Source organism: Rattus norvegicus, chromosome 19 (assembly GCF_021556685.1).
Source record: "Rattus norvegicus strain SHRSP/BbbUtx chromosome 19, alternate assembly SHRSP_T2T, whole genome shotgun sequence".
NCBI classification, from domain to species: domain Eukaryota; kingdom Metazoa; phylum Chordata; class Mammalia; order Rodentia; family Muridae; genus Rattus; species Rattus norvegicus.
In genome coordinates, this window is record NC_141552.1 from 60,209,011 (window position 1) to 60,231,582 (window position 22,572).

At 50.1% G+C, this 22,572-nt stretch overlaps 1 protein-coding gene and 1 long non-coding RNA gene across 2 annotated transcripts in view; one reads left to right on the forward strand and one right to left on the reverse strand.

The window, feature by feature from the left end:
* Positions 1 to 22,572, reverse strand: part of Pkd1l2 (polycystin 1 like 2) — an 86,655-nt gene that overhangs the window by 46,782 nt on the left and 17,301 nt on the right. The window contains exons 8-20 of the mRNA XM_087596671.1: positions 21,642 to 21,719; positions 20,767 to 20,816; positions 17,761 to 17,878; positions 16,757 to 16,964; positions 14,677 to 14,797; positions 13,808 to 13,949; positions 12,336 to 12,512; positions 8,085 to 8,230; positions 7,515 to 7,706; positions 6,038 to 6,169; positions 4,162 to 4,338; positions 1,951 to 2,075; positions 379 to 505 (exon numbers count right to left, since the gene is read on the reverse strand). Coding sequence (XP_087452797.1) covers positions 379 to 505; positions 1,951 to 2,075; positions 4,162 to 4,338; positions 6,038 to 6,169; positions 7,515 to 7,706; positions 8,085 to 8,230; positions 12,336 to 12,512; positions 13,808 to 13,949; positions 14,677 to 14,797; positions 16,757 to 16,964; positions 17,761 to 17,878; positions 20,767 to 20,816; positions 21,642 to 21,719 — 1,793 coding nt within the window. The remainder of the gene's footprint in view (positions 1 to 378; positions 506 to 1,950; positions 2,076 to 4,161; positions 4,339 to 6,037; positions 6,170 to 7,514; positions 7,707 to 8,084; positions 8,231 to 12,335; positions 12,513 to 13,807; positions 13,950 to 14,676; positions 14,798 to 16,756; positions 16,965 to 17,760; positions 17,879 to 20,766; positions 20,817 to 21,641; positions 21,720 to 22,572) is intronic.
* Positions 9,052 to 10,792, forward strand: LOC147999481 (uncharacterized). Its single transcript, XR_015644340.1, has 4 exons — positions 9,052 to 9,200; positions 9,424 to 9,546; positions 9,952 to 10,136; positions 10,710 to 10,792. It is a non-coding gene; the product is annotated as an uncharacterized LOC147999481 (long non-coding RNA).

Sequence of the window (22,572 nt, forward strand, 5' to 3'; positions counted from 1 at the left end):
TAGGTAGCAGGGATAGCAAGAGGTGTCGAAGAAAAAGACGTCGGTCTATTTTCTCTAGCATTCAGGGAAATCAGATGTGCCTTAATCCAGGAGGGAAGGGGCCCTGGTCTTTTTAATGTCTTAGTTATAGTCAGAAACCTGGAGAGCTTCACTATCAGCTCATGAAGCCAAGGTGCTGGAGGGCCCTTGTGACCTGCTGGAAATAGAATAACAGACTTGGGTGTCCAGAGCTGTGGTGTCTGAGTCCCACTTCTGCTCCTGGCTATGACTCTGGTGAAGATATTGAACCTGACTGTAATGAATGGGGCCACAGCAAATGCAAGCCCCAGCGCTTTGCGCATGATAAAGGCCATCTCCGAGGCTGCATTGCTGGATTACCCTTATGTCCACAGGCTCTTGGCTGTCCTCCGTGGGGCAGAGGAAGGTGGTGGCAGGCAGGATGAAGATCACAGAGTCCGCGGCAGTAGTGTGCACCGAAGAGCCTTGCCAACTCCTTGGCTGTATTCTGAGCACAGGATGAGAATAGGAAGACAAGAAGATGTGTTTGAGGAAGAACCCCCACTGTGTGCTTGGAAGAGGACGGGGTTCCACTCTATTTTCAGAGATGACTGTATTTGTGTTTTGCAACTTCTGTGCTTCAAATAGAAGCAGCATCAGAAGCTGCTGGTGCCCCTTTGTGGATCAGAGGTCCATGAACAAGCTCGTACCAGAATTGCTTAGAACTGACTCTCAGTCCCTGGTATAGGTCAGTACTTAACAGATGGCTGGCTAATCTCTTCTCCAAGCTTCTCTCCCCTACCTGCCTTGATCTTTGATACCATGGGCTTTCAGCCCCACTTTTTCTGGCCTTTGTCCTTGTCCCATCTGATGAGACCAGGGACCTGTTTTCAGAGTTGGATACTGCTTATGCAATCTGCCACTGGGACCCAAGAGAGCCACCATAGTCTGAAGAGACAAGGACCAGGGCTGAGTGAGGAAGACTCCACTCTGTCTATGGGGCAGGGAGTAGCATTGAGGTGTGTGTTTGATCCCTCTAGGTTGGATATGATCTTCACCGTCTCATATCAGAGTAGCTGTGATCAGTTAACGCCCCTAAGACTGGGCCTGTTAACATTCCACTCTGGAAGGACAAGAAAGCTCACAAGGCTTGTGGGCCCCAGGGAGCACACAGGCTCCTCCCACCCATATATAAGCAGGTAATAATTATTGACAAGTGGGGCTCTTTTCTTCAGTCTCATAACCACCCACCCATAAGTTCCCCTATGCCTGTAACTAACGTCAGTTAGAAGACTTAGGTGGAACTCTTTCTACATTCTGTTGTTTTCCTCTATATATGGGTGAATTAAAATAGCCATCAGGCTACCCATGGTAGCTCTTGGGCCTATAAAACCCAGCACTGAGGCAGGGGAAGAGTGATTACTGCAATTCTGAGACCAGCCAGGTCTCTATAAATAATCCCAGGGCAGTCACAGCTACTCAGTAAGACCTGCTCTCAACAAATAAATACGTAACTACGGCAGAGTAACTTCCCTGGGAAACACACACAACAGAAAGTATCTTGAAGCTCCAGTCAGCGCTCACTGACACAAACCTTCCTGGGAAAGCTCAGACAAGTGTATCTGGGATTGCCACAGGCTCTCTATAACAGGCTAGCCAGGGCTACCCATGACAAAATGAGAATCATGTGTGTGAGGAGGTGGTTCCCGCCCTCATTAACCCCCTTAACCGCACAGCTCAGGTGATTCTAACACTGCCTTTATCCCTCCATAGTTCTCTTTCTGTCCCGTACAAACACCTACCATGGTGGAAAGACTCCACTACACCCATGTACCAGACTCAGGTCCCAGAACTTCTCCCGCCCTGAGACTGGCCTCTGGGCCCTGCCTTGGGAAGCTCGGGATGTGGGTTAGGGCATCAGCTTTCTTGGGCATGCATAATGGAGCTCAGTACCTGTCTGTGTACACAGAGACGGAGGAGGTGGCCAAGATGGCGGGAAGGCCTCCTGGCAATGTCCCCAGCAGGAGGGCACTCTGCAAACGGTCTACCACCTGAAGCAGCTGGGCCACAATGTGAGCCTGGAAAGAAAGCAGAACTCTACTGGGGACTGTCATCATGGTCCCCTTGGCTGCTGTCCCCAGGTTAGTGTGGGACACTTAGCAGGGACTAGGAGGTGATAGACAAAGACAGCCATGCGGGTCATAGGCAAAGCAGGCATCTACAAGAAGTCCAGAAGCCGACTCTTGTGGACTCTTCCACCCTCACAGCAGCTCCACAAATCAAGCCCTTCCCCTCTCCTTGGTGGAAGAGGAGAGGAGAAAATAGAGAAAGGAGGTGACTTAGGAAAGTCACCTATTGGTGAGATGAACCGAGGCTCTCAGAAAATCTGGCTTCAGGATCCATATGAAGAGCCAGTGTGCTGTGTGGCTGTGCTGTGTGGCTGTGCTATGTGGCTGTGCTGTGTGGCTGTGCTGTGTGGCTGTGCTGTGTGGCTGTGCTGTGGGTTCATAGGCGTGGCTGAGGTCTTGCTCCAGCAGAGGTAAGAGCCATAGGCAAGATTCAGCTCCCTGCCCCATCCAAACCCCCAAGTCAGACATTAGAGGGGAAACATGGTTGGGGTAAGACAATTGAACTGAACCTGACAACCCGAGTTCCATCCCAGGGACTCATGTGCACACGAACAGAATGTGGACACCTCATCCCCCACGGTGGAAGGAGAGAATCAATTCCATGGCATGACCTCTGACCTCATGCATGCTGTGGCTTGTGTGGCCCAGAATAAATCAATGTTTAGAAATGTTTTGACACGTGCTCATGATGACAAACAAGGCTAGGGTAAGGACCTAGCTGAGGACAGAATAGGGTTGTGTGTGTGTGTGTGTGTGTGTGTGTGTGTGTGTGTGTGTGTGTGTATGACTTGTGTGTATAGCTGTCTGTGTATTTGTGTCTATGCAGATCCATGACTGTACGCAAGGTGTCATTGCATGTATGCATGTGTCTGAGAATGTACATGCGAGTCAGTGTGAGCACCAGCGTGAAAATGTGAGTGTGTATGAGTGAATCTGGGTGTCGACCTGAGGGCATGTGTTTAAGTATGCATGAGTGCACATGGGCAAGTTGATGTGTTACTGAAACTACCCACTGCTTTGTTGTGTGTGAATGTAAGTCATTGTTTGTGTGTGTGTGCTTGAGGGTACGAAGCACGTGGATTTGGGGGCTTCCAGGGATGTGCATGGGCAGGTGGCCATGTGCCTGTGTGACTGTGCATATGTAGTTGTGAAGCGTGTGTATGTGTGGGTGTGCAAGGATGAGCATGGGAGTGTGTGTGTAGTATGTGAATGTACGGACACATGTAAGACATCTTTGCAGGCTGGAGAGAGGGCTCAGCAATTAAAAGCATTGACTGCTCTTCCAGAGGTCAAATCCCACAACCACGTGGTGGCTCACAACTATCTGTAATGGGATCTGATGCCCTCTTCTGGTGTGTCTGAAGACAGCTACAGTGTACTCTATACACATAAAATAAAATACATCTTTTAAAAAAAAGACATCTTTACATGTGTCTGTCCTTCAGGTGGTGGTGGTGGTGGTGGTGGTGATGGTGGTGATGGTGGTAGTTTTGGGTAGGAAAGGTAGCCCATTGGATAGAAGACTGTGGAACAGCTACTGTATTTGGCATTGTGGCTCTGCCATGATGCTATCCTGAGAAACAGTACTCTCAAGGCCCTCTAGTGACTCTTGGGTGACACCTGTACCTCATTTCTTTCTCTGGGTGGCCAACTCCTAAAGATACTCCGTGATTTGGTTACAAGAGCCAGGACATTGCCCAAACTTGCCAAGTGGTTCCTATAACCCGTCCAGTGGACAGCTGATGGGATGAGGCAGAATCCCTTCCGGTACAGATGAGGAGAGGAGTCTTAGGGCAGTTGGGTGCCTTAGCTCCCAAGAGACAGGTGGGATTCACTAAGTGCAGGACCCCTGTTCCGTGTGCTATCCACACTTGCTTTCTAGAGCCTTCCTTCCCGCCTCCAAGAAGCACTGTAACCTTTACCCCGATTCCCCCGTCTGTAGATTGGCGTGAGGAATCCTAGTGACCCTGGCATGAGATGGGTGTGCAGCACGGCCCAGCACGGACGAGGCCTGCATCTGGTCCAGGGCACTCACCTGGCTGCTGTTGGCCTCTGCAGGCTCATCTGATCCGTGGCTGAGGGAAGCTTTCAGAACACTCCCCACAGCCTCGAACATGGCTCTCGTGGCTTCCTGGCGTCTCTGATCCTTGGGATGAACCTTGGCTGCCAACAGGGCTTCAGTGTTACGCTGCAGAGCCTGGCTGGCCTCCCACTGTGATCACCCAAAGAAGAAAAACCAGGTGAGCCCCTGCCAGGGATGGGTCATTCAGAGCATAAGTATATTGGAGGGGTGCACGGGACGGCCCGAGCCAGGGAAGAGAAAGACCAGAGCCTGACGAAAGCAGTCTGACTTAAACCTGGCTCCTTTCTCCTTACCAGAGTTGAAGTTCTTCTGGGAGAGTAGCCTGGTGTGCCTCTGAATCTTTCCCAGAGTACTGTGCACAATGTCCTGCACACAGCAGACATTTGGTAATATTTACTGACTAGGGGGATGCGGTATGGATGCAAGGAGAATGGATGGAGGCTGGCTGGAGGACAGATAAACGATAGACATAAGCACATCAGGTGGACAATAGATGGATGGAGGATCCATGAAATGGGTACAGGACAAATGGAGAATGGGGGGATTTATGGATGGATGGGTGGATTGATGGATGGATGGATGGGTGGATTGATGGATGGATGGATGGATGGGTGGGTGGATGGATGGATAGACGGATTGGTAGATGGATGGGTGGGTGGGCGGGTAAATGGATGGCAGGTAGTTGGACAAAACACTCATCACAATTTTGTAATTTTATATGTGTTTGTGAAATTATTTGTTTAATGTCTAGGCGCCCCGATAGCCTCGAAGTACCATTAGGGCAGGTCCATGTGTGAAGGAGTTCAATACCTGTGCACAGGCATTCCAGAAGCCCTTGTAGAACGAGTAAGTTAGTGAAAGCACAAGTCACAGAAGGGGGCATGGGAGACGTATGGAGGGGTGTATGTGCTGGGGTGCATAAAACAGACAGATGTGCAGATGGCGCGGAACAGGGAGTGTCATATCGACAGCATAGGGCCCTGGAATAGTTCCAGCCTTGCTGGCTTCATGCTGGGAGATCTGTGATGACAGATCAGCTGGCAGAACAGCTGGACTGTCCACCCCCCCCCGACTTTATGACTTCATTTTTGACCTTGGTCTGCCATAACACTGAGAACATGGTGCTTGACTATGTATAATTCTTCAGGAGGATGATCCTGAAGCAAAAGTTTGCGTGTAAGTCATTGATTTGAAGGTGACCCCAGAGAACATTCTAGAGGAGTGCGGAAGTGAGCATGAGAAGGGTCAAAGGTCAGTGTAGAAGGTGCTATCAAGCCTGTTGAGATTTAACCTGGGACTCAGTCCCGCTCAGGACTTACCCACCAAGAATGTCTAGGAGGTGAAGTACTCGTGCCCTACCCTCAACCGGTCACTGAGCACTGTGTGAATGCCCTGCCGTGTGAGCAGGTAGGGGAGCTCTGAGGGTCAGGGAGACCCCAGGCTAGAAAGGCAGGAGCCGGCAACTGCATGTTAGGTTGACACACAGTGGGTCTGCATGTTAGGTTGACACACAGTGGGTCAGCAGCAATATCTAGACCCACACTTGGGACCCAAGGTGAATAGGATCCAGGTACTCCCGTTGGTGCCCACTAGTGGGCAGTAAACATACAGACCATAAGCCCAGCATGAGGCACCTGGGCTTGCCATGAACCGCCTTCCCTTGAACCACCCATGAAGCACTCTTACGAAGAAGATAGCAAAAGTCTTGTTGCCCCGGGACAGGGCCATAACTGAGGGACTTCTTTGATCTGTCCTCTAATGAGTTGCCACTCCCACACCATGGAGGGAATGTGTGCCATAGTCTGGCTCAGCCAGTGGAAATTCTTACCTGGGCCACAAGGGTGAGCTCCTCACTGTGATGAGTCACCTCTCTCAGCGCCTCAGCCAAAGCCTGGACCCTCTGCATGTTTTCAAGGCCGGTGGTGACCGTGGACAGTGATCTCAGCACAAGCTCTCTGACCTTGGCACGGAGGGAGAAAGGCCGTTAGATGAGCATATTTCAAAGGCACTGGGAAGGCCTCTCCAGAGAATTTGGGGTCCCAGGCATGGCAGTGCTCATCCAGCTCTGTAGACCTCCTTGTATGGCAGACGGAACAACAGTCAAAGGAAAGCTACATCTGGACCTTTGAGGCCAGTGACCGTGTTGTCCTACAGGAAAAAAGACAAGATGCTTTGGCAGAATCATCCTGAAGATATAGCTCAGTTTAGCACCTTCCAATGGGGAGCTCTTTCGGCAGTTACAGGTGGGATCAGTGTAATCGCGGGGGTCTCCATAAGGAAGAGGCAGGAACAATAGGGAAAGATGAGTTATGTGTGCAGAGGAGGGAAAGAAGAGGGTTGAAAAATGTGGTGATGAGGTGCTAGGGTGACAGCTCAATTAGGAAAGCACCTGCTATGGAAGAATGAAGACCTATGTTTGATCCTCTAGAGCACACACACACGCATGCACACACACGCACACATGAACACATGCATACATGTACACATGTATGCACACATACATGCACACACACGCACACATGAACACACACATACATGTACACATGTACACATGTATGCACGCATACATGCACACACATGCATACATGCATACACATGTGCACACACGCACATGCACACACATATGCAAACATGCACACACAACACATGCATATACATACACATGTGTTCACACACATGCACACACAGACACATACTTGCATATACATGTGCACACACATGAACGTGCACACACATGCAAACACACACAAACACATGCATACATGTACACATGTGTACACACGTGCACACACAGATGCACACATGCATACATGCATATACGTGTGCACATACATGCATGTGCTCACATGCATGTGCTCACACACATATGCAAACACACACACACACACACACACACACACACACACACACACACCAGGGTAAAGAGGGCTAGGATATCAGGACTGGTGATGATCTCCAGAAGCTAGAAAACATAAGGAGTAGATTCTTCCCTACGGTCTTCAGACGTTCTCAGCCTTGTCTATGCATGTCTGACCACTTTCCTCCTCTGCTCCTCCGTTTTGTGATCTTTAGTTTGAGGGAGCCAGAGTAAGGCTCCTGACTTCCCCTCAGATTCCAGAAGACTGGGATTCCACAGAGTTGGGCAGAGAAAGTGGACATTCCTTTCACTTTACACCACTCAGTGGAAGAATAAAAGCAGGAAGTGACCGTGACCACCAGGGGGCACTCAAGGCTTCTATGACTCATGAACCCCACCCCTACCCCAAACAGCCACTCGCAGACCTTAAAGGACCCATTTCATGCACCTTCCGCTTGATGTCCATTCTGAGTCGCCCAGAGCCTGGGCCCTGGTCCTCCTTGTTGAGTTCAGAGGACACAGCCTTGGCCAACAGGAGAAGCTCTTCATGGCCATGCTCGTGGTACAGAGCTGTGGTGATTCTGTCTGACACAGTCTCCTGAAATGTCACATCTTCAACACCCGTGTCATCGTGTCCCACCTGAGAGGGGAACCAGAAACGGGATCAGGGGTCTTTGCTCTGGATGCTGGCACCTAAAGCAGAGCAGGCCTGGCAGAGGAGCGCTCGCACTTCCCGAGGCTGGAGCGTACTTGGAAACGTTTGTGTGCAATGGCTTCCACCACCACATCTTGGGCAAGGTTGCACTCCACCTCCAGCTGCTCTCCCCATCCCATCGGCCGCCCACACCTGCTTCTGAGCCAGGAACTCCTTTAGAGATCTCTCCAGGCTCGACCCGAGTTCTGCTGGCTGATCGCCCATGATGCCCTCGGCTGCCTCCACATACCGTGTAGTTTCTGTGGTTCAGCTGGGTGGAGACATTTCCTAGTAAAGAAACCCTAGTCATCAACCACCACCCACCTTAACTGCCACGTGGGTCTGCTCTCTGTCCCCTGCCTGATCGGTGACGGAGATGACCACTGTCAAGACAAAGCCATCCTTTTCTTCTCCACGTGGCAGATACACAGCAGGAAGGGCTGGTTCGGGGCCACAGTGGAGGCAGGAACCTGGCAGGATGGAAATGGAGCAATTAAGGGGATAGAGCCAACCCCCTGGCCACTGGGACAGAGAAGTCCCAGCTAGTGAAGATGTGACAGCTGCTCTGGAAATCCACAGCGTTGGGGAGAAGGCCACCACATAGGTGGCTACACCTTTAGAACCATTTCCCTAAAGCGTTAGGAAAAATCGAGGGACCATCTCCCCATTTATAAGTGGGTTTCTGACTTTTAGGCTTTTGTTTTGTGTTTATTTTTTGTTGCCTTGGCTTGATTTTTTAATTTAAAAAATTAGATTTTTTTTTTATTGTATGTGTGCAGGTGTTTTACCCACGTGTATTATCTGTGCACCACGGGCATGCCTGGGGATGTGTTTATAAAAAGATAAAGAGAGGGGGATATGTTCTATGGAGGTGTGGTGAGGTGTGGGGGGAGGGGGTGCCTCAACAGGCCCCTGCTGGGACATCCCTTCCCCTGAGGGACCAGCCAGCCACACGAGGGTATAGAATACAATAGAGTTTATTCGGGGCATGGGGAGGGGAGTTGAGAAAGTAGTAGGGGCAGAGAGAGAGAAAGAAGTAGAGAAATAGAAGAGTAGAGGTCGGCCATGAGTATGTGGAGATAAAGGGAGGAGGGGAATGGGGAGAGAAGGGACAAAGGGGTAAGAGGGTAAGAGCAAGAGAGAACAAGAGAGAGGGGAGGGGGCAAGCAGCCCCTTTTATAGTGTCAGGCATACATGGCTGTTGCCAGGTAACTGTGGGGTGGAGCATACCTGGCTGTTGCCAGGTAACTCTGGGGGTGGAGCTTAGACAGAATGCTAACAACTGGTGCATAAGGGGCCAGAAGAGGATGTTGGTTCCCCTGGAACAGGAGCTATGTAGACATTGTGAGCCACTACGCAGGTGCTGGGAATGGAACCTGAATCCATTGGAAGAGCAACATGTGCTCTTAACTGCTGAGCCATCTCTCCAGTCCCCAGGAGGTTTGTTTCGGCATTTAGTTAGTTAGTTTTTGTTTTTGTTTGTTCATTCTTTTTTTTTCTGTTTGTTTTGGGTTTTTTTGTTTGTTTGTTTGTTTTTTGTTTTTTTTTTTTTCCGGAGCTGAGGACTGAACCCAGGGCCTTGCGCTTGTTAGGCAAGCGCTCTACCACTGAGCTAAATCCCCAACCCCTGTTCATTCTTTTTAATATGGTAAAACAAACTAAGACTCAAACAAAAACAAGTTAGGGAGTGGATGAAGAGAAAGGAATAGCAAGAGGAAAAGAATCAGCTTCCTAACTCCACTCAGACCAGACCCACACCTCTCCAGGAACCAGCAACATGAGCTAGGTGGGTTTGTTTTGTTGTTTTTGAATCTGTCTCTGTCTCTGTCTCTCTCTGTCTCTCTCTCTCTCTCTGTGTGTGTGTGTGTGTGTGTGTGTGTGTGTGTGTGTGTGTGTGTGAGAGAGAGAGAGAGAGAGAGAGAGAGAGAGCGATGAGGATACCCACATACCACAGCACACATAGGGAGTGCAGATAGCTTCGTGGTGTTGTTTTTTTTTCTAACATCTTTATGTGGGTCTGAGGATGAAACTCAAGTCCCAGGCCAGAGCAGCAAGCACCCGTACCCACTGAGCTATCGAGTCAGCCCACTGGGGGTTTTCCGTTTGTTGGTCTTCGTTTAGGGTTTTGCTGCTTTTGTTTTGTTGTTAATTTCATTTTTTTTTTAATTTTGTTTTTGTTTTTCTGAGACAGTGTCTCACTCGGTAGTCCAGATTGGTCTAGAACTCACCATGGAGCCCAGGCTGATCTTGAGCTCAAGGCAATCCTTGCCCCAGCCTCTCAAGTGCTGGGACTGTAGCCATGAGCCACCACCCGTGGTGTCCACATTACTTTGGGGATTTAACAGTGATGGGAATGGAACCCAAGGCCTCACACAGGTAAGACTCCAGACGACACTCTTCTCCCGGCCTCACAACATCTACAGAGGAGCTCCCTGGTACTATGCTCAAACAGCGCCCCCTGTGGGACATGTCTTGGTTTACCAGTTGTCTCTGCTATTAGATGTTAAAGACTGAAGGTAGGAATTTCCTCTGTCATGCTCACTGCAGCACACCTAACACCCAGAACACATCCTGACACTAGACACCTATCTGTTATAAACATGAATGAGCAGATGAATATCGTTTTTTCCCCCACACATCATGGGAGTCTCTAGTACTCTGTAGTGCACAGACAACTGCAAAGCTATTGGCTTGTGTACTGGCTGGTTTTGTGTGTCCACTTGACACAAGCTGGAGTTATCACAGAGAAAGGAGCCTCCCTTGAGGAAATGCCTCCATGAGACCCAGCTGTAAGGCATTTTCTCAACTAGTGATCAAAGCTGGAGGACCCAGCCCATTGTGGGTGGTGCCATCCCTGGGCTGGTAGTCCTCGGCTCTATAAGAGAGCAAGCTGAGCAAGCCAGGGGAAGCAAGCCAGTAAGTAACATCCCTCCATGGCCTTTGCATCAGCTCCTGCTTCCTGACCTGTGTGAGTTCCAGTCCTGACTTCCTTGGGTGATGAACAGCAATGTGAAAGTGTAAGCTGAATAAACCCTTTCCTCCCCAACATGCTTCTTGGTCACGATGTTTGTACAGGAATGACTAAGACAGATCTCAAGTGAACAGTCAATGTTGGGTGCCCATGCCTCCTGCCTTCTCACTAAGCTGTGTGAGATGGGGCTTGGGGACAAAGGGGAAAACTGGTTTCTCCCTTTGGGTGCAGAATGTAGGAGTTTGGAAATGAAGCTTACTTGCCTTGTGTTTTTTTTCTCTGTCCACACTCAGACCCTGGCATTGTCACCTTAACAGCCCAGCAAACTGCACATCTTTGATTGGGCAACCCATAAAATCTATACTCCCTCAGAAGGGCTTACACCCACCTCACCAGGGTCAGAGCACACTGTTTATGCCATGTGGTGTCTGGCAGGATAATTGCAGAACATGCCTGCATCACTTATGGTGCCTCAGTTGGAAAGAAAGTCCCACGTGAGCTAAGGCCCACACAGAGCTTGTGTGACAGTCCTCAAATGCCTGGGTCCACAGTGAGAACCTTTGGCAACCAAAATACAATGGTAAACGGAGGAGTGAACTGCCCCACGCCACCCACCACTGCCGTCCTGGGTGTGGTTGTTGTGGCTGACATGGCTGACTGGATGGTTATCATGCAATATAGGTAGGGTCTTGGATGGTTAACCCTCTGTGAACCTTCGCCAAAAAAAAAAAATGGGGGCTGGGGATTTAGCTCAGTGGTAGAGCGCTTACCTAGGAAGCGCAAGGCCCTGGGTTCGGTCCCCAGCTCCGAAAAAAAGAACCAAAAAAAAAAAAATGTTCTTTGAGATTCGCTTGTCCTGGGCTGGAGAGATGGCTCAGCTGTTAAAGGCTAGGCTCACAACCAAAAATATGAGATTCGCTTGTCCTGTGACACACTGTCATTCTGTGCTGCCACTTACAAGTCAGGGTCAGTGAAAGTGTGGAAGGTTCTATGAGCCAGATCCAGCGCTGACATCAAGGTAGCTGCAACTTCAGACTTTCAAAGAGTCACAGTGACCCCCTTGACCTCTGTCTTCTCTCTCTCTCTCTCTCTCTCTCTCTCTCTCTCTCTCTCTCTCTCATTTTTTCTCTTCTTTCCCTTTTCCTTTCCTCTCTCTTTCTCTCTTCCTCTCCCCCAACTCTCTCTCCCCTCTATTTACCTCTCTCTCCCTTTCCTTTCCTCTCTCTTCTCCTTCTCCCTGTCTCCTCCCCATGTGTGTGTGTGTGTATGTGTGTGTGTGTGAGCGTGTGTGTGCGTGTGCGTGTGCGTGTATTGAGGACTATGACCTGGTATGCCCCTACTTGTTGTGTCTCTTCATCCATTTAACCGTTTTATATTCCCTACAATGGGACAAAGTCATTGCGTCCCCTGGGTTTGGGCAGATGCTGCCCTTCTGGTACTGTGACTGGGTCAGTGCTTTGGGGGTGACCGTGACTTAGGAATCCCTCAACCTGTTATCCTCTCTCATTATAGAACACACTCTATCGCAGCAGATACAGACAATCCCTATTTTTACAGAAAACGAGTCTGGGAGCTGAGGGAAGAGCAGAGCCTCTAGCTGGTACCTGACTGTACACAGAAGCAGTACTCCACAGGGCCCGGAGCTGTGGGGGTGCTGCAGAAGATGGCGAAGCTCGTCAGTACAGAACCTTCCTCAGGGTCAATCACGCAGGCAGGCACCTCAGGTGGAGGTAGCATGCTGATCACGTGGGTGTCCTCCCCGTAGGCGTGGTCGGTCAGTGCTGGGAAATGAAAATTCACTGTGTTTAGAGGACCGCGTGTCTAAAACTTTAACCCTTCTTCAGGACGGCCTGGGAGCTTCGCGGTTTCTGGCCCTCTACAGACCGGCAGCCTCTGACCTCTCTGGAGATTCTGGAGCAGGCCTCCAAACACTTCTATCTAACAATTATCCCCAGTGCAGAGCCCCAGGCTCACTGAGAAAGTGGGCAGATGTGGTGCTGGAGTTCTGCTATTTCCTCTCTAAGTGGCCTTGGTTTGACTTCTGTCATCTGTAAAGTGGAACCAACAGTAACCTCCTCATAGGACAACATGAGCAGATCTCCCAGAGGTCAGATGGCCAAGCCAGGGAGGAACCGAAATACAATGGAGCTGGAAGCAGGTGGATGCTACCCAGAAGCCATCTGTTTCCAGCCTCACACCCTCAGCATTGTGAGCCCCTGTCTGTCCTTCAGCCATGTACCACCACTTGTGACACAGACACAGAGTTCAAAAGAGCACTGGCCACGAGAACTGAGCAAAGGAGAAACTTTTCCCTTTTTAAATGGTTTACTATTTTTTATGTGCATCGGTGCTTTGCCTGCACATCTGTCTGTCTGTCTGTCTTCTGTCTGTGAGAGAGCAACAGATTCCCTGGAGCTGGAGTTACAGACAGTGTGAGCAGCCCTGGGCAGCCATGTGGGAGCTGGGACTTGAACCCAGGTCCTTGGGAAGAGCAGTCACCCCTCCGTGTTGGCCTAACTCAGTTGAGAAAGTCTGGGGTAGAGCAAGTGTGTCCACTGCACAAGTGCCCACCTCAGTTTGTCTGTCTGTGGGCACCCTGTGAGATGCGTCAGAAAATACAGAACCTACAGGCACACACGCAAGTGCCACTAGCCTGCAGTGCTAGAACTTAGGTCATAATGAAGGGTCAAAGGGGGTGTTCTTAGAAAGCATAGCCTTTGTTCTGGGACTCTGTCTGAGCACTGAGTCACCCTGACTTCTGGTGGCACACACAGGTTGTCTTAGAGTGACCGGTTTGTACAACTGGCATCCTGTCAACCATCTTGCATGAGGACAGTTCCAGGACAGGCATTTACGTCACCCCAAAGCCACAGTTGGGGGAAACTGAGGCAACATGAAGTCAAATCCTTTGCCCAAAGTCTTCCAGGCAGAAGACTCCATGCCTTGCTCCACAATAGGCCAAAGTCTCTTATTTTAGTGTTTCCAAGTTGGCCTTGGTCCTATAACAAGAGTTGGAGTGACAGCATCTCACCTATGACCTGGATATGAATAACAGGTTGGCATGACATCATCTCACCTGTGACCCGGATGTGAATAACAGGCCCCCAGGTCTGCAGGAAGCTGCTATTCAGTAGCAGCACAGAAGAGTTGCTGTGAAGGAGGGTCAGTGATCGTGGCCAAAATCCTCTGAGTCTGCAGGCTGCTGGGAGAGGCTCGGCCTGCAAGGGAAGAGCACTCAGGCCCTTAGAGTTTATTAGATAGGTGCCTGGACTTCTCAGTCCTGTGGCTTCCAACCCCCTGGGCCTGTCACATGTCTTTCTGATGAGCAAATCGTGGCCCTGCTGCTACCCATTAGGTCAGTAAATAGTCTCCAGTCTTGCCTCTTGCCTGAGGTCAGCTTCCCAGAAAAGGAGCCCGAGGAGGCATAGGTGTAGACCACTTAACTGAGGGAGGAGCCTATGAGGAGGAGGGATGTGTGCAGGTCACTTTTGCAGGGTGAACTCACTGGGGAGTGAGCTAGGCAAGTAAACAGGGCAGAGAAGGGGGTGAGAGCAAGCGCTTTCAAGAGGCATTCTTCTCAGTGTGGCCCCATGGCTGTGTGTGAGGCATGCTGCAGAAATAGCCTTCCTTTGGGTAAGGGTGCTGGGTTAGGAGATGTTTATAGACCATCATCCCCATGCCCAGCAGCTAGGAGATGTATGCATCCTGGCAGGGCCTTGGGCTGAGGGCAGCAGTCTCTCTCTCCTCATAGGCTTTGCTCCTATGTGTCCATTCACCTGTTAGAAATTCCCTTGGGTCTCTTTAAAGCACACCCCCTAATCTTCCTCATTGCCCCTGCACTGGCTCCAAATGGGCTTGGTCTACCCTGGCTCAGGACCCGGCATTCAACACAAAGCTGGTCCTCTTGGAGGACACAGTTTCTTCTGAGCGGCTGTGACATCTCACCTTCTCTGGTGAGGTGTCATCTAAGTACCAGTTGAACATGGCCACTGGGGTTTCATCTCCCACAGTGACAGTGAGCAGAACATCTTGGTCGGCTTTCACTGGTCGGCAGTTCTTTTGACAGCTGGAAGGTACAGAGGTTAAAGAGAGAAATTTCCCTCAGGCGTTGTGACCACTTGCCTGGTCTTTGCCCAGTTCTCAAGTCTGTGGAGAAGGTGGGAACATTGCCTTTGTCCAAATCAAAGATGGAAAAAGCCCACCAATGCTCCAACCTAAGCCAGGGCAGAGCCTTGGTCTGCAGGCAGAAGAAGAGTCAGAACACGCACTCCACTTGCAGCCAGGCTGGGGGTGGGGGTGGAGGGGCAGGACAGGTCCCTAGCTTCCAATCCTGACCTTGTCACTTAGGAAGATTTGCCTTGTATGAGCTGCTTAATTGGTTTCCTTAGCTGCAAAGGAAGTGGACAAAGTCAGATAACTTCTGAGATCCTCTATCATGTTACTAAAAGTGACAGTGCCGCGGCTTCACAGCACATATATGGTGCATAGCTCTGAGAGTGACATGTCAGAGCCCCGAGAGCACTTGGGAGCATGCTAGCCTCAGAGGACTTGCATGATTGGTCCTAGGTGACACCATTCCTCAGTGGATGGACGGAACATGAACCATGAACCATGAGTCAGGGCCCAACCCCTGGGCCTTCTTTTGTGTTTTTGTTTTGGGGTGTGTGTGTGTGTGTGTGTGTGTGTGTGTGTGTGTACAGACAGGTATGTGTGCATGCATGCATGCATGTGTGTACACAGGTATCTATTTGTATGCATGTGTATGTGCATGTGTGTGTATGTGTGTGCATGTGTGTGTATGTGTGTGCATGTGTGTACGCATGCACGTGTGTGTTTGTACAGGTGTGTGAGCAGGCATGCATGTGTGTATGTGTGTACACAGGTGTATGCATACACAGATGTGTGCATGTGTGTTTACACAGGTGTCTGTGTGCATGCATCTGTGTGTGTGCGCGTGTGTGTGTGTGTGTGTGTATAAGGTTGATATGGAATGTCTTCTCTCTTCATCTTATTGTTTGAGACAAGGTCTCTCAGTGAACCTGAAGATCATCTATTCAGCTACAGCCCCCTGAACCTTCTATATAGTGACCTCCCTCACCCTCCCTGGAGCCCCTGACAGGTCACTTTGACATATGGTGCATGTCTAATGCCTCCCTGAGTCCGCTTAGCCTTAACTTCATGAATCCATCAAACCCCTTAATTCTTTTATTAGTGTCTTCCCTAGTGCAAGCACGCTGGTGGGTTTCTACAGACCTTCCAGATCGTTCTCCAGCTCTCCCAGCAGAGACAATGTCTCAGCTCCCATCCATGGAAAGCATTGGTAGGGGCTCAGGAAGTTTGAGGGGGAGATGGTGTGCTGAGGGGAGCACAAGGTTATTCATTTATTTCTTACCAAAGCGCTGGCATGGCAGAATCAGCATCCCCTCATCCTCTAGTCAAGGCCATGGCTTCTGTCTCTCTCCACAGAGGGGATTCCAGGCATCCCCTGTCTTACCTCTGCAGTCCTAGGAGCGATGGCTTGCCCCACCCTATAGCACTTGCACACTGTCACCTGGGTTAGTCCTGTTCACTCTCACCTGAAAGAGGATGCTTATCCATCTGTAATAAGTTCCTGACTATAGTGGGCCATCTGCTTCCAGCGGGACCCTGTTGACAGGCCCTGATACCTCAAGTTTCTCCTTTGACTCCTATAAGATGCTAAGCCAATCCACTGAGAGCAGAAAGTTTTGAAGCAAGCTTGGAGCATGTCCCCTCCTGCTCAGGGACCTTGGGTAGCTCCTGGGTGGAAAACATTAATCTGGTAGGATCTGCAAGGCCCTGCCTCCCTAGCCCCTCCCCCAACTCCTCCTCCAAGTCTCTGTTCCCTGGATGAAATTGTCATAGACTTCTGCGGTCCCTTCATGCCATTTGTTGTGGATCCACAGGTTGCCACCCCTATTCGAGCACAAGTGAGATTGGTTGATCCACTCTACCAGTCTCACCTCCGAGTGGTGCGGGCCAATGACATGGCACCCACGTGCCTCACCTGATTTGAGGCCCAAGGTCCAGGGGAGCAGACACATAGAGGCACCGTTCTGTCTCTCTCTCCAGTTCTTGGCCCCGTAGGATAGCCAAATGCAGGGTGACAGCAGAGTTGAGAGGTGGCAGACAGAAGGTATGGAGTACCAGCAACCTCTGGTCTGTGTGGAGCAGTTGCCTCTCCACACAGGTCTTCCACTGAGCCCAGCAATGTCCTGAGAGAGATGGGAAGACGCTCGTGCACTGCATCCCTGAACCCAACACACCGTGGACTTTCTGGTTTAGCAAAGCTTCTGATAATGGTTTTGTTTCATCAAGACAAGATCTGGTGGCACAGCCTAGGCTAGCCTCAAACTCATGGTCTTCCTGCTTCTGCCTCCTGACTGACAGGGTTACAGGGATAACCCACCATGCCCAACTTCCAGTTGTCCCATTTTATTTTGGCGTGTGTGTGTGTGTGTGTGTGTGTGTGTGTGTGTGTGTAAGTGAGTGTGTGTAAGTGTAAGTGTGTGTGAGTGTGTGAGTGTGTGTAAATGAGTGTGTGGTGAGTGTGTGTAAGTGAGTATATGTGTGTGTAAGTGAGTGTGTAAGTGAGCGTGTGTAAGTGTGTGTGAGTATGTGTGTAAGTGAGTGTGTGTGGTGATGAGTGTTTGTGTGTGTATGTGTGTGTATGTGTGTGGTATTGTATGTTAGGAGGGAAGGACACTCTCAGAGGAGGCCTATCTGGTCACAGATCTTATCTGGATTTGCCAGTGGATGATGTCAATGAACAAAGCAACCGAGCTTTTAGGCTTCGTTACTGCTGTTAACTCTCCCCATGCCCTGTCACATGCATTCAGGAACACCATCGCTCCTTGTTTTTGCCTCCATTCCCATCGCTGAGGTTTGCACTCTGGCACACATGGGCAGGCAGCGTCAGGCTAGATTTGTGTCCGGTGGAGAGGGAACAGACAAGCCTGATGATGCTCTCTCATCAATGATGCGGGTGGACAGGAACATCATACCACTTACCACAGGACCAGTGGAAGTCCAAGCTTAGGTCATCATCCGGCCAGCCCAGTGTGACGTCTGTGAAAGGGTCCACGTACAGTTCAGGCTCAGTGAACACCTTCATGTCCCACTTGTGTCCCTGCAGAGAAAGGAACCCCCCAGTGATAGAACACTCCATAACTCAGCTTCACTGTAGAGTGCCGCCACCAACTTACCCTCCACCCCAGAGCAGTGCTTGCTGGGAGTGGCCACAGGGTGAGGCTAAGAGCAGAGAAGGTTCTGGATGGTGGTCTGCTCTCAGGTTTCCCTCTGGAGGCACGGTGTGCCTTCCTAAGACTCACTGGATCCACTCTGTGGTTGCCTGCATGGACAGAGGCTGTTCTAGACCAGGCCCTGTGCTGATGTTGGGGTGTAGGATGATGTCATTATGCAGGTGAAGGCAGGTATAGGATAGAATGAAGCCTGTCATTGGACAAGAAGGAAGGATGGGCGGGAGAAAAGTTTTAGAGAGGAAGAGGAGACCGGATCAGGGAGAAGCAGGCCGAGAGAACACAGAGACTGATGTTAAGATTCCTCTCTGCACATTTACAGGGATGGATGTGTACAGGGCTTTGTGTGTCTAGATGAGCATATTATATATTATCAATTGGATCAGAGGTTATTGTGTTGTGTGTTCTTTCATGTGGCGATTTGATTGAGTACAAGAGATACTGGGCCACCACAGAATTGGGATGTGTGTGTCTGGCGTGGTGGCAACCTGCCTTGGGAACTAGACGGGTAGAGAGACTGTTGCCAGGCTCAGAGAGCAGCCATCAGCAGTTTGATATGGGATGGAGCAGAGTGGGTGAGAGGCTTTGCTGACTGAGATGAAGATGTCTACCAGATGTCTTGGGGCACTACGGTGTTGGATCTAGTGCAGGGTAAAAGAAAGCCCTATTTTTAATTTTACAGCAACATTGGGGGACCTGGTAGAAACCCAACTGCTACCCTTAAGGGACATTAATGGACACTTAACACTATGAGTACCACCTGTGCTTCCTTAGAGGGAATCCAATTATAGGAAGCAGGAGAATGTGGAAGGCGGAGGCAATCAGTTAAGAATAGAGGTCTTGAGGGATGTGGGGAGAGGCAGCTCCATTTTTATTATTTTTTTTTTATTCTTTTTTTTCCGGAGCTGGGGACTGAACCCAGGGCCTTGCGCTTGCTAGGCAAGTGCCCTACCACTGAGCTAAATCCCCAACCCCTGCAGCTCCATTATTAAGGTCTTTGTTTTGCAAACACAATGATATGAAGTCAACCCTGCCCCACTTGAACCCACCAAGGGCTGTGACCTGTGCTGTAATCCCAGCCTTGGAAAGACTAGATGAATGGATCTCTGAGCTCACTGGCAGGCCAGACTAGACCACTTGTCGAGCTCCAGGATAATGAGAGGCACTACCTACACAAGGCCAAGGTGTATGGCTCTTGAGGAACATGTACACACGAAGAAAGAAAAACTAGAAGGAATACAAGACTTAGAGGCAGCCAAGTCTCAGAGGGGTCATGAGCCTGTATCTCCCAGCTATGTTCTGAGTCTCTGTGTATCTGTCCCTCTGATGATTTGCTAGCCTCTGACACCCACGGTTGCCACAGACATGGAGAAGCTTCCCTGTGGGACCGGCTTCCAGAAGCATCAGAAAGAAGAGGAGACATTGCTGGTTGGGCAACCATGAAGAGAATGTCCGCTCTAGAAAAGGAATCAGCAGGCCCCGAGGTGAATTCTGGACGAAATTGCTGGTAGGACCAGTTAAACAACTTACCTATGGGTCCTCTTGCTCGAGCCTTGACCCAGAATCACACAAGGCTACAGTGGAACTCAACCTCTGATGGCCTGTGTGTGCCATGAGCGTGTGGAGGTCAGGGGACATCCCAGGTGTCAGTCCTTGTTTTCTGCAACTCTTATATCACACGGGCTCTTACTCTCCACTGTATACACCTGGCTAACTGGCCTTTATGCTCCTGGGGATTCTCATGTCTCCACTTCCTAGCTTGTCGGGGCATCTGGATTGATTATAGGCTCTTAGGATCATGCTCAGTTTCCACTAAGTAGCAAGAGCTCTACCCAGTGAGCCACCTTCCCAATCTTCATGTCCCCTCTGGGCACACCTGCGAGCGCACGCTCTTGATGCTTGCTGTTGGTCCACCTGGTTCCTACCAGACACACAACACTCTCAGTTCTCTTCTTTCGTCTGCTTATCTCTAAGCTTCACGAGGGCAGAGAGCACACCTGCCTCCTCGCCCTCCCGTCTCTGCCCCAGAATGTCAATTCTCGAACTCCGCAGGCGCACAGTAGGTCTTTGTTATCACCAGGAAGCACCTGCACAGTGTCGAGGAAAACTGAAAACTGAAACCGAAAACTGCAAACACTGAAGAACCGGGGCTTTGTCTCCTCAAACGGGTGCTAACGGTTGTGCATTTCCCTGTGAATGCTGCTCCAGCTGCAGCCCACAGATGTGGATCAATCATGCTGCCATTATCATTCTAGTTAGGAATATCTTCTAATTTCTCCGATGATTTCTTGTATTGCCTATTATATTATTATTATTATTATTAATAATATTATCATTTACAGAAATGTGTTATTTACTTCCTAAGGCCTACCTACACAACCCAGGGTTTTGCTGCTTCACAGCTTAACCCTGTGGTGGTTAGAGAACATACTCTTGGGCTCTTTCTCCAAATGGAAGAAAGCGTGGGGACCCTGTCAGTTTCCTAAACTCAAAACTCTAAGGAGACCGCTTGGATACTGTTTCCTTGTGAAGTTAAGTGTTCGAAAGAGGGGGTTGGCTGGAGAGATGGCTCAGTGGTTAAGAGCACTGACTGCTCTTCCTGAGGTCCTGAGTTCAAATCCCACCAACCACATGGTGGCTCGCAACCATCTGTAATGGGATCTGATGCTCTCTTCTGGTGTCTCTAAAGACAGCTATGGTGTATTCATATACATTAAATACATAAGTCTTTTTAAAAAAACGTTTTAAAGATGCTCACGTTCTCTGCTTCGGCTTTCATTCCAGACGGTTCTCGGAGACCGGAAGGGGCTGTGAACATAGTGGGAACAAGAATTAAAGCTTCAGTGGAAAACGTTATAAACTATAAAGGCAGAGTCACGGAAGGATCATGGCATGTACTCCGGTCCCAGCTATGGAGGGGGAGTGGTTGGGGTGGCAGGAGGAGCAGGTGAGCCTAGAGTTTGTGGCAAGTCTAGACAACAAAACAAGACCCTTCTCAAACAAATAAACAAACAAACGAATATGAAAAAAAAAAAACCAAAGAGATCGTGTTGAAGATGCCCCAAGATGTCTACCATTCAGGTGATGGAGACGAAGATGACAGGGTTCTGTGGGAGACAGATGTGTGGCTGCCTCATCCGACTCTTGCCTGAGCGCTAGGGATCCGACCTCAGGAGCTCACACCTGCATAGCAAGCTCTTGACCCTCAGAGTCATCCCCCGGCCGTCATCTTCTATATTCTGTTATCGTGTTTGCAGCTCAGGGGTAGAGTCCAGTGTTTCTGTGTGCTGAGGAAGGGCGCTACCACTGAGCCACACCCTCAGGCCATCCCGGGAGCAGGTGACGAAAACGTCAAGCTCCCCTCCTACACTCTAGATTATAATGCCTAAGATAATGTGAATGTGTGGTCTGAGCACTGTCATGCTGTGCAGTTCAGGGAGTCACGGCAGGAAGAACGCCTGTATGAGGTCAGTGTGGGACTTAATGACACTATCTGTAACTGTGCCTTTAGAGCACCCAGAAGAATCTGCGACTGTGGGCTGGGCTCCGTGTTCACAACTCTATTTGAAGGGCTCCTTGCTAGACCCCAGGCAGGTTCAGCATCCTAGACTCCTAAGAGTACAAACACCTCACCAGTGACCGTGACGTTCCCAATGTCCAAGCTCAGGTCTGAGAAAGCGTTCCGCACGTGCACAGTGACCAGGAAGGTGCCTGCAAGGCAAGGGGGTGGGGGAAGAGTCACCAGCGTTGTCACAAATTCCGTGACACAACGGAGACAGCTCTCCCTCCGTGTGCCTGTCTGGCAGCCTTGACAGCAGCCCCGGACTCTCTCATCCTCTACATACTTATTAGCCCTACTATATACTGGGCCTGAGGCAAGACTCTGGGAGCACACAGGGGAAGGTACAACGACCCGGAGACATAGCAGGCTTGGAGTCCAGTATGGCGTGTGAGTTGGAAGTGGAACAGTGCTACCCTTAACAGCACGAGAAGGTTCTTTGAGCAGGGTTCTTTTCTCATGCCCTGTGGAATCAGCCTGTGGTGGAGGAATAGAGAGGGTGGAATAAGCGAATGGATGTCTTTCTGCTCCTAGGAAATACAGTGGACTAAGTGTGGGTAAGAACTATGGACCAGACATAGGCCTTCAGGAGAGGGATGGTGGGAGAGTAAGATGCTGTTTACGTGCAGCCAGCTGAAGGGGAAGCACAGCGCTTATCATCCTGTGGGCTGTGGTTTGAGGGGCCCAGCAGATGGTCTCAGGAGCTCACAGAGGCAATTTCAAACATGCCCACCAAAGGCAGAGTCCTGACCCTTTGTGTCCTCCCTCTTCCTGGAGAGGCCTAGATCATCTTGCCTCAGGAAGGAAAGAAGTCTGTTAATCTAAAACCGAGCAAAAGGAGGTTGGGGATTTAGCTCAGTGGTAGAGCGCTTGCCTAGAAAGCGCAAGGCCCTGGGTTCGGTCCCCAGCTCCGGGGGAAAAAAAAAAAAAACCCGAGCAAAAGGCCACTGGATTGGCCCAGGTTTTAGCAGTTAAATGTGGACAGACTTCAATGAATAGTTTCAG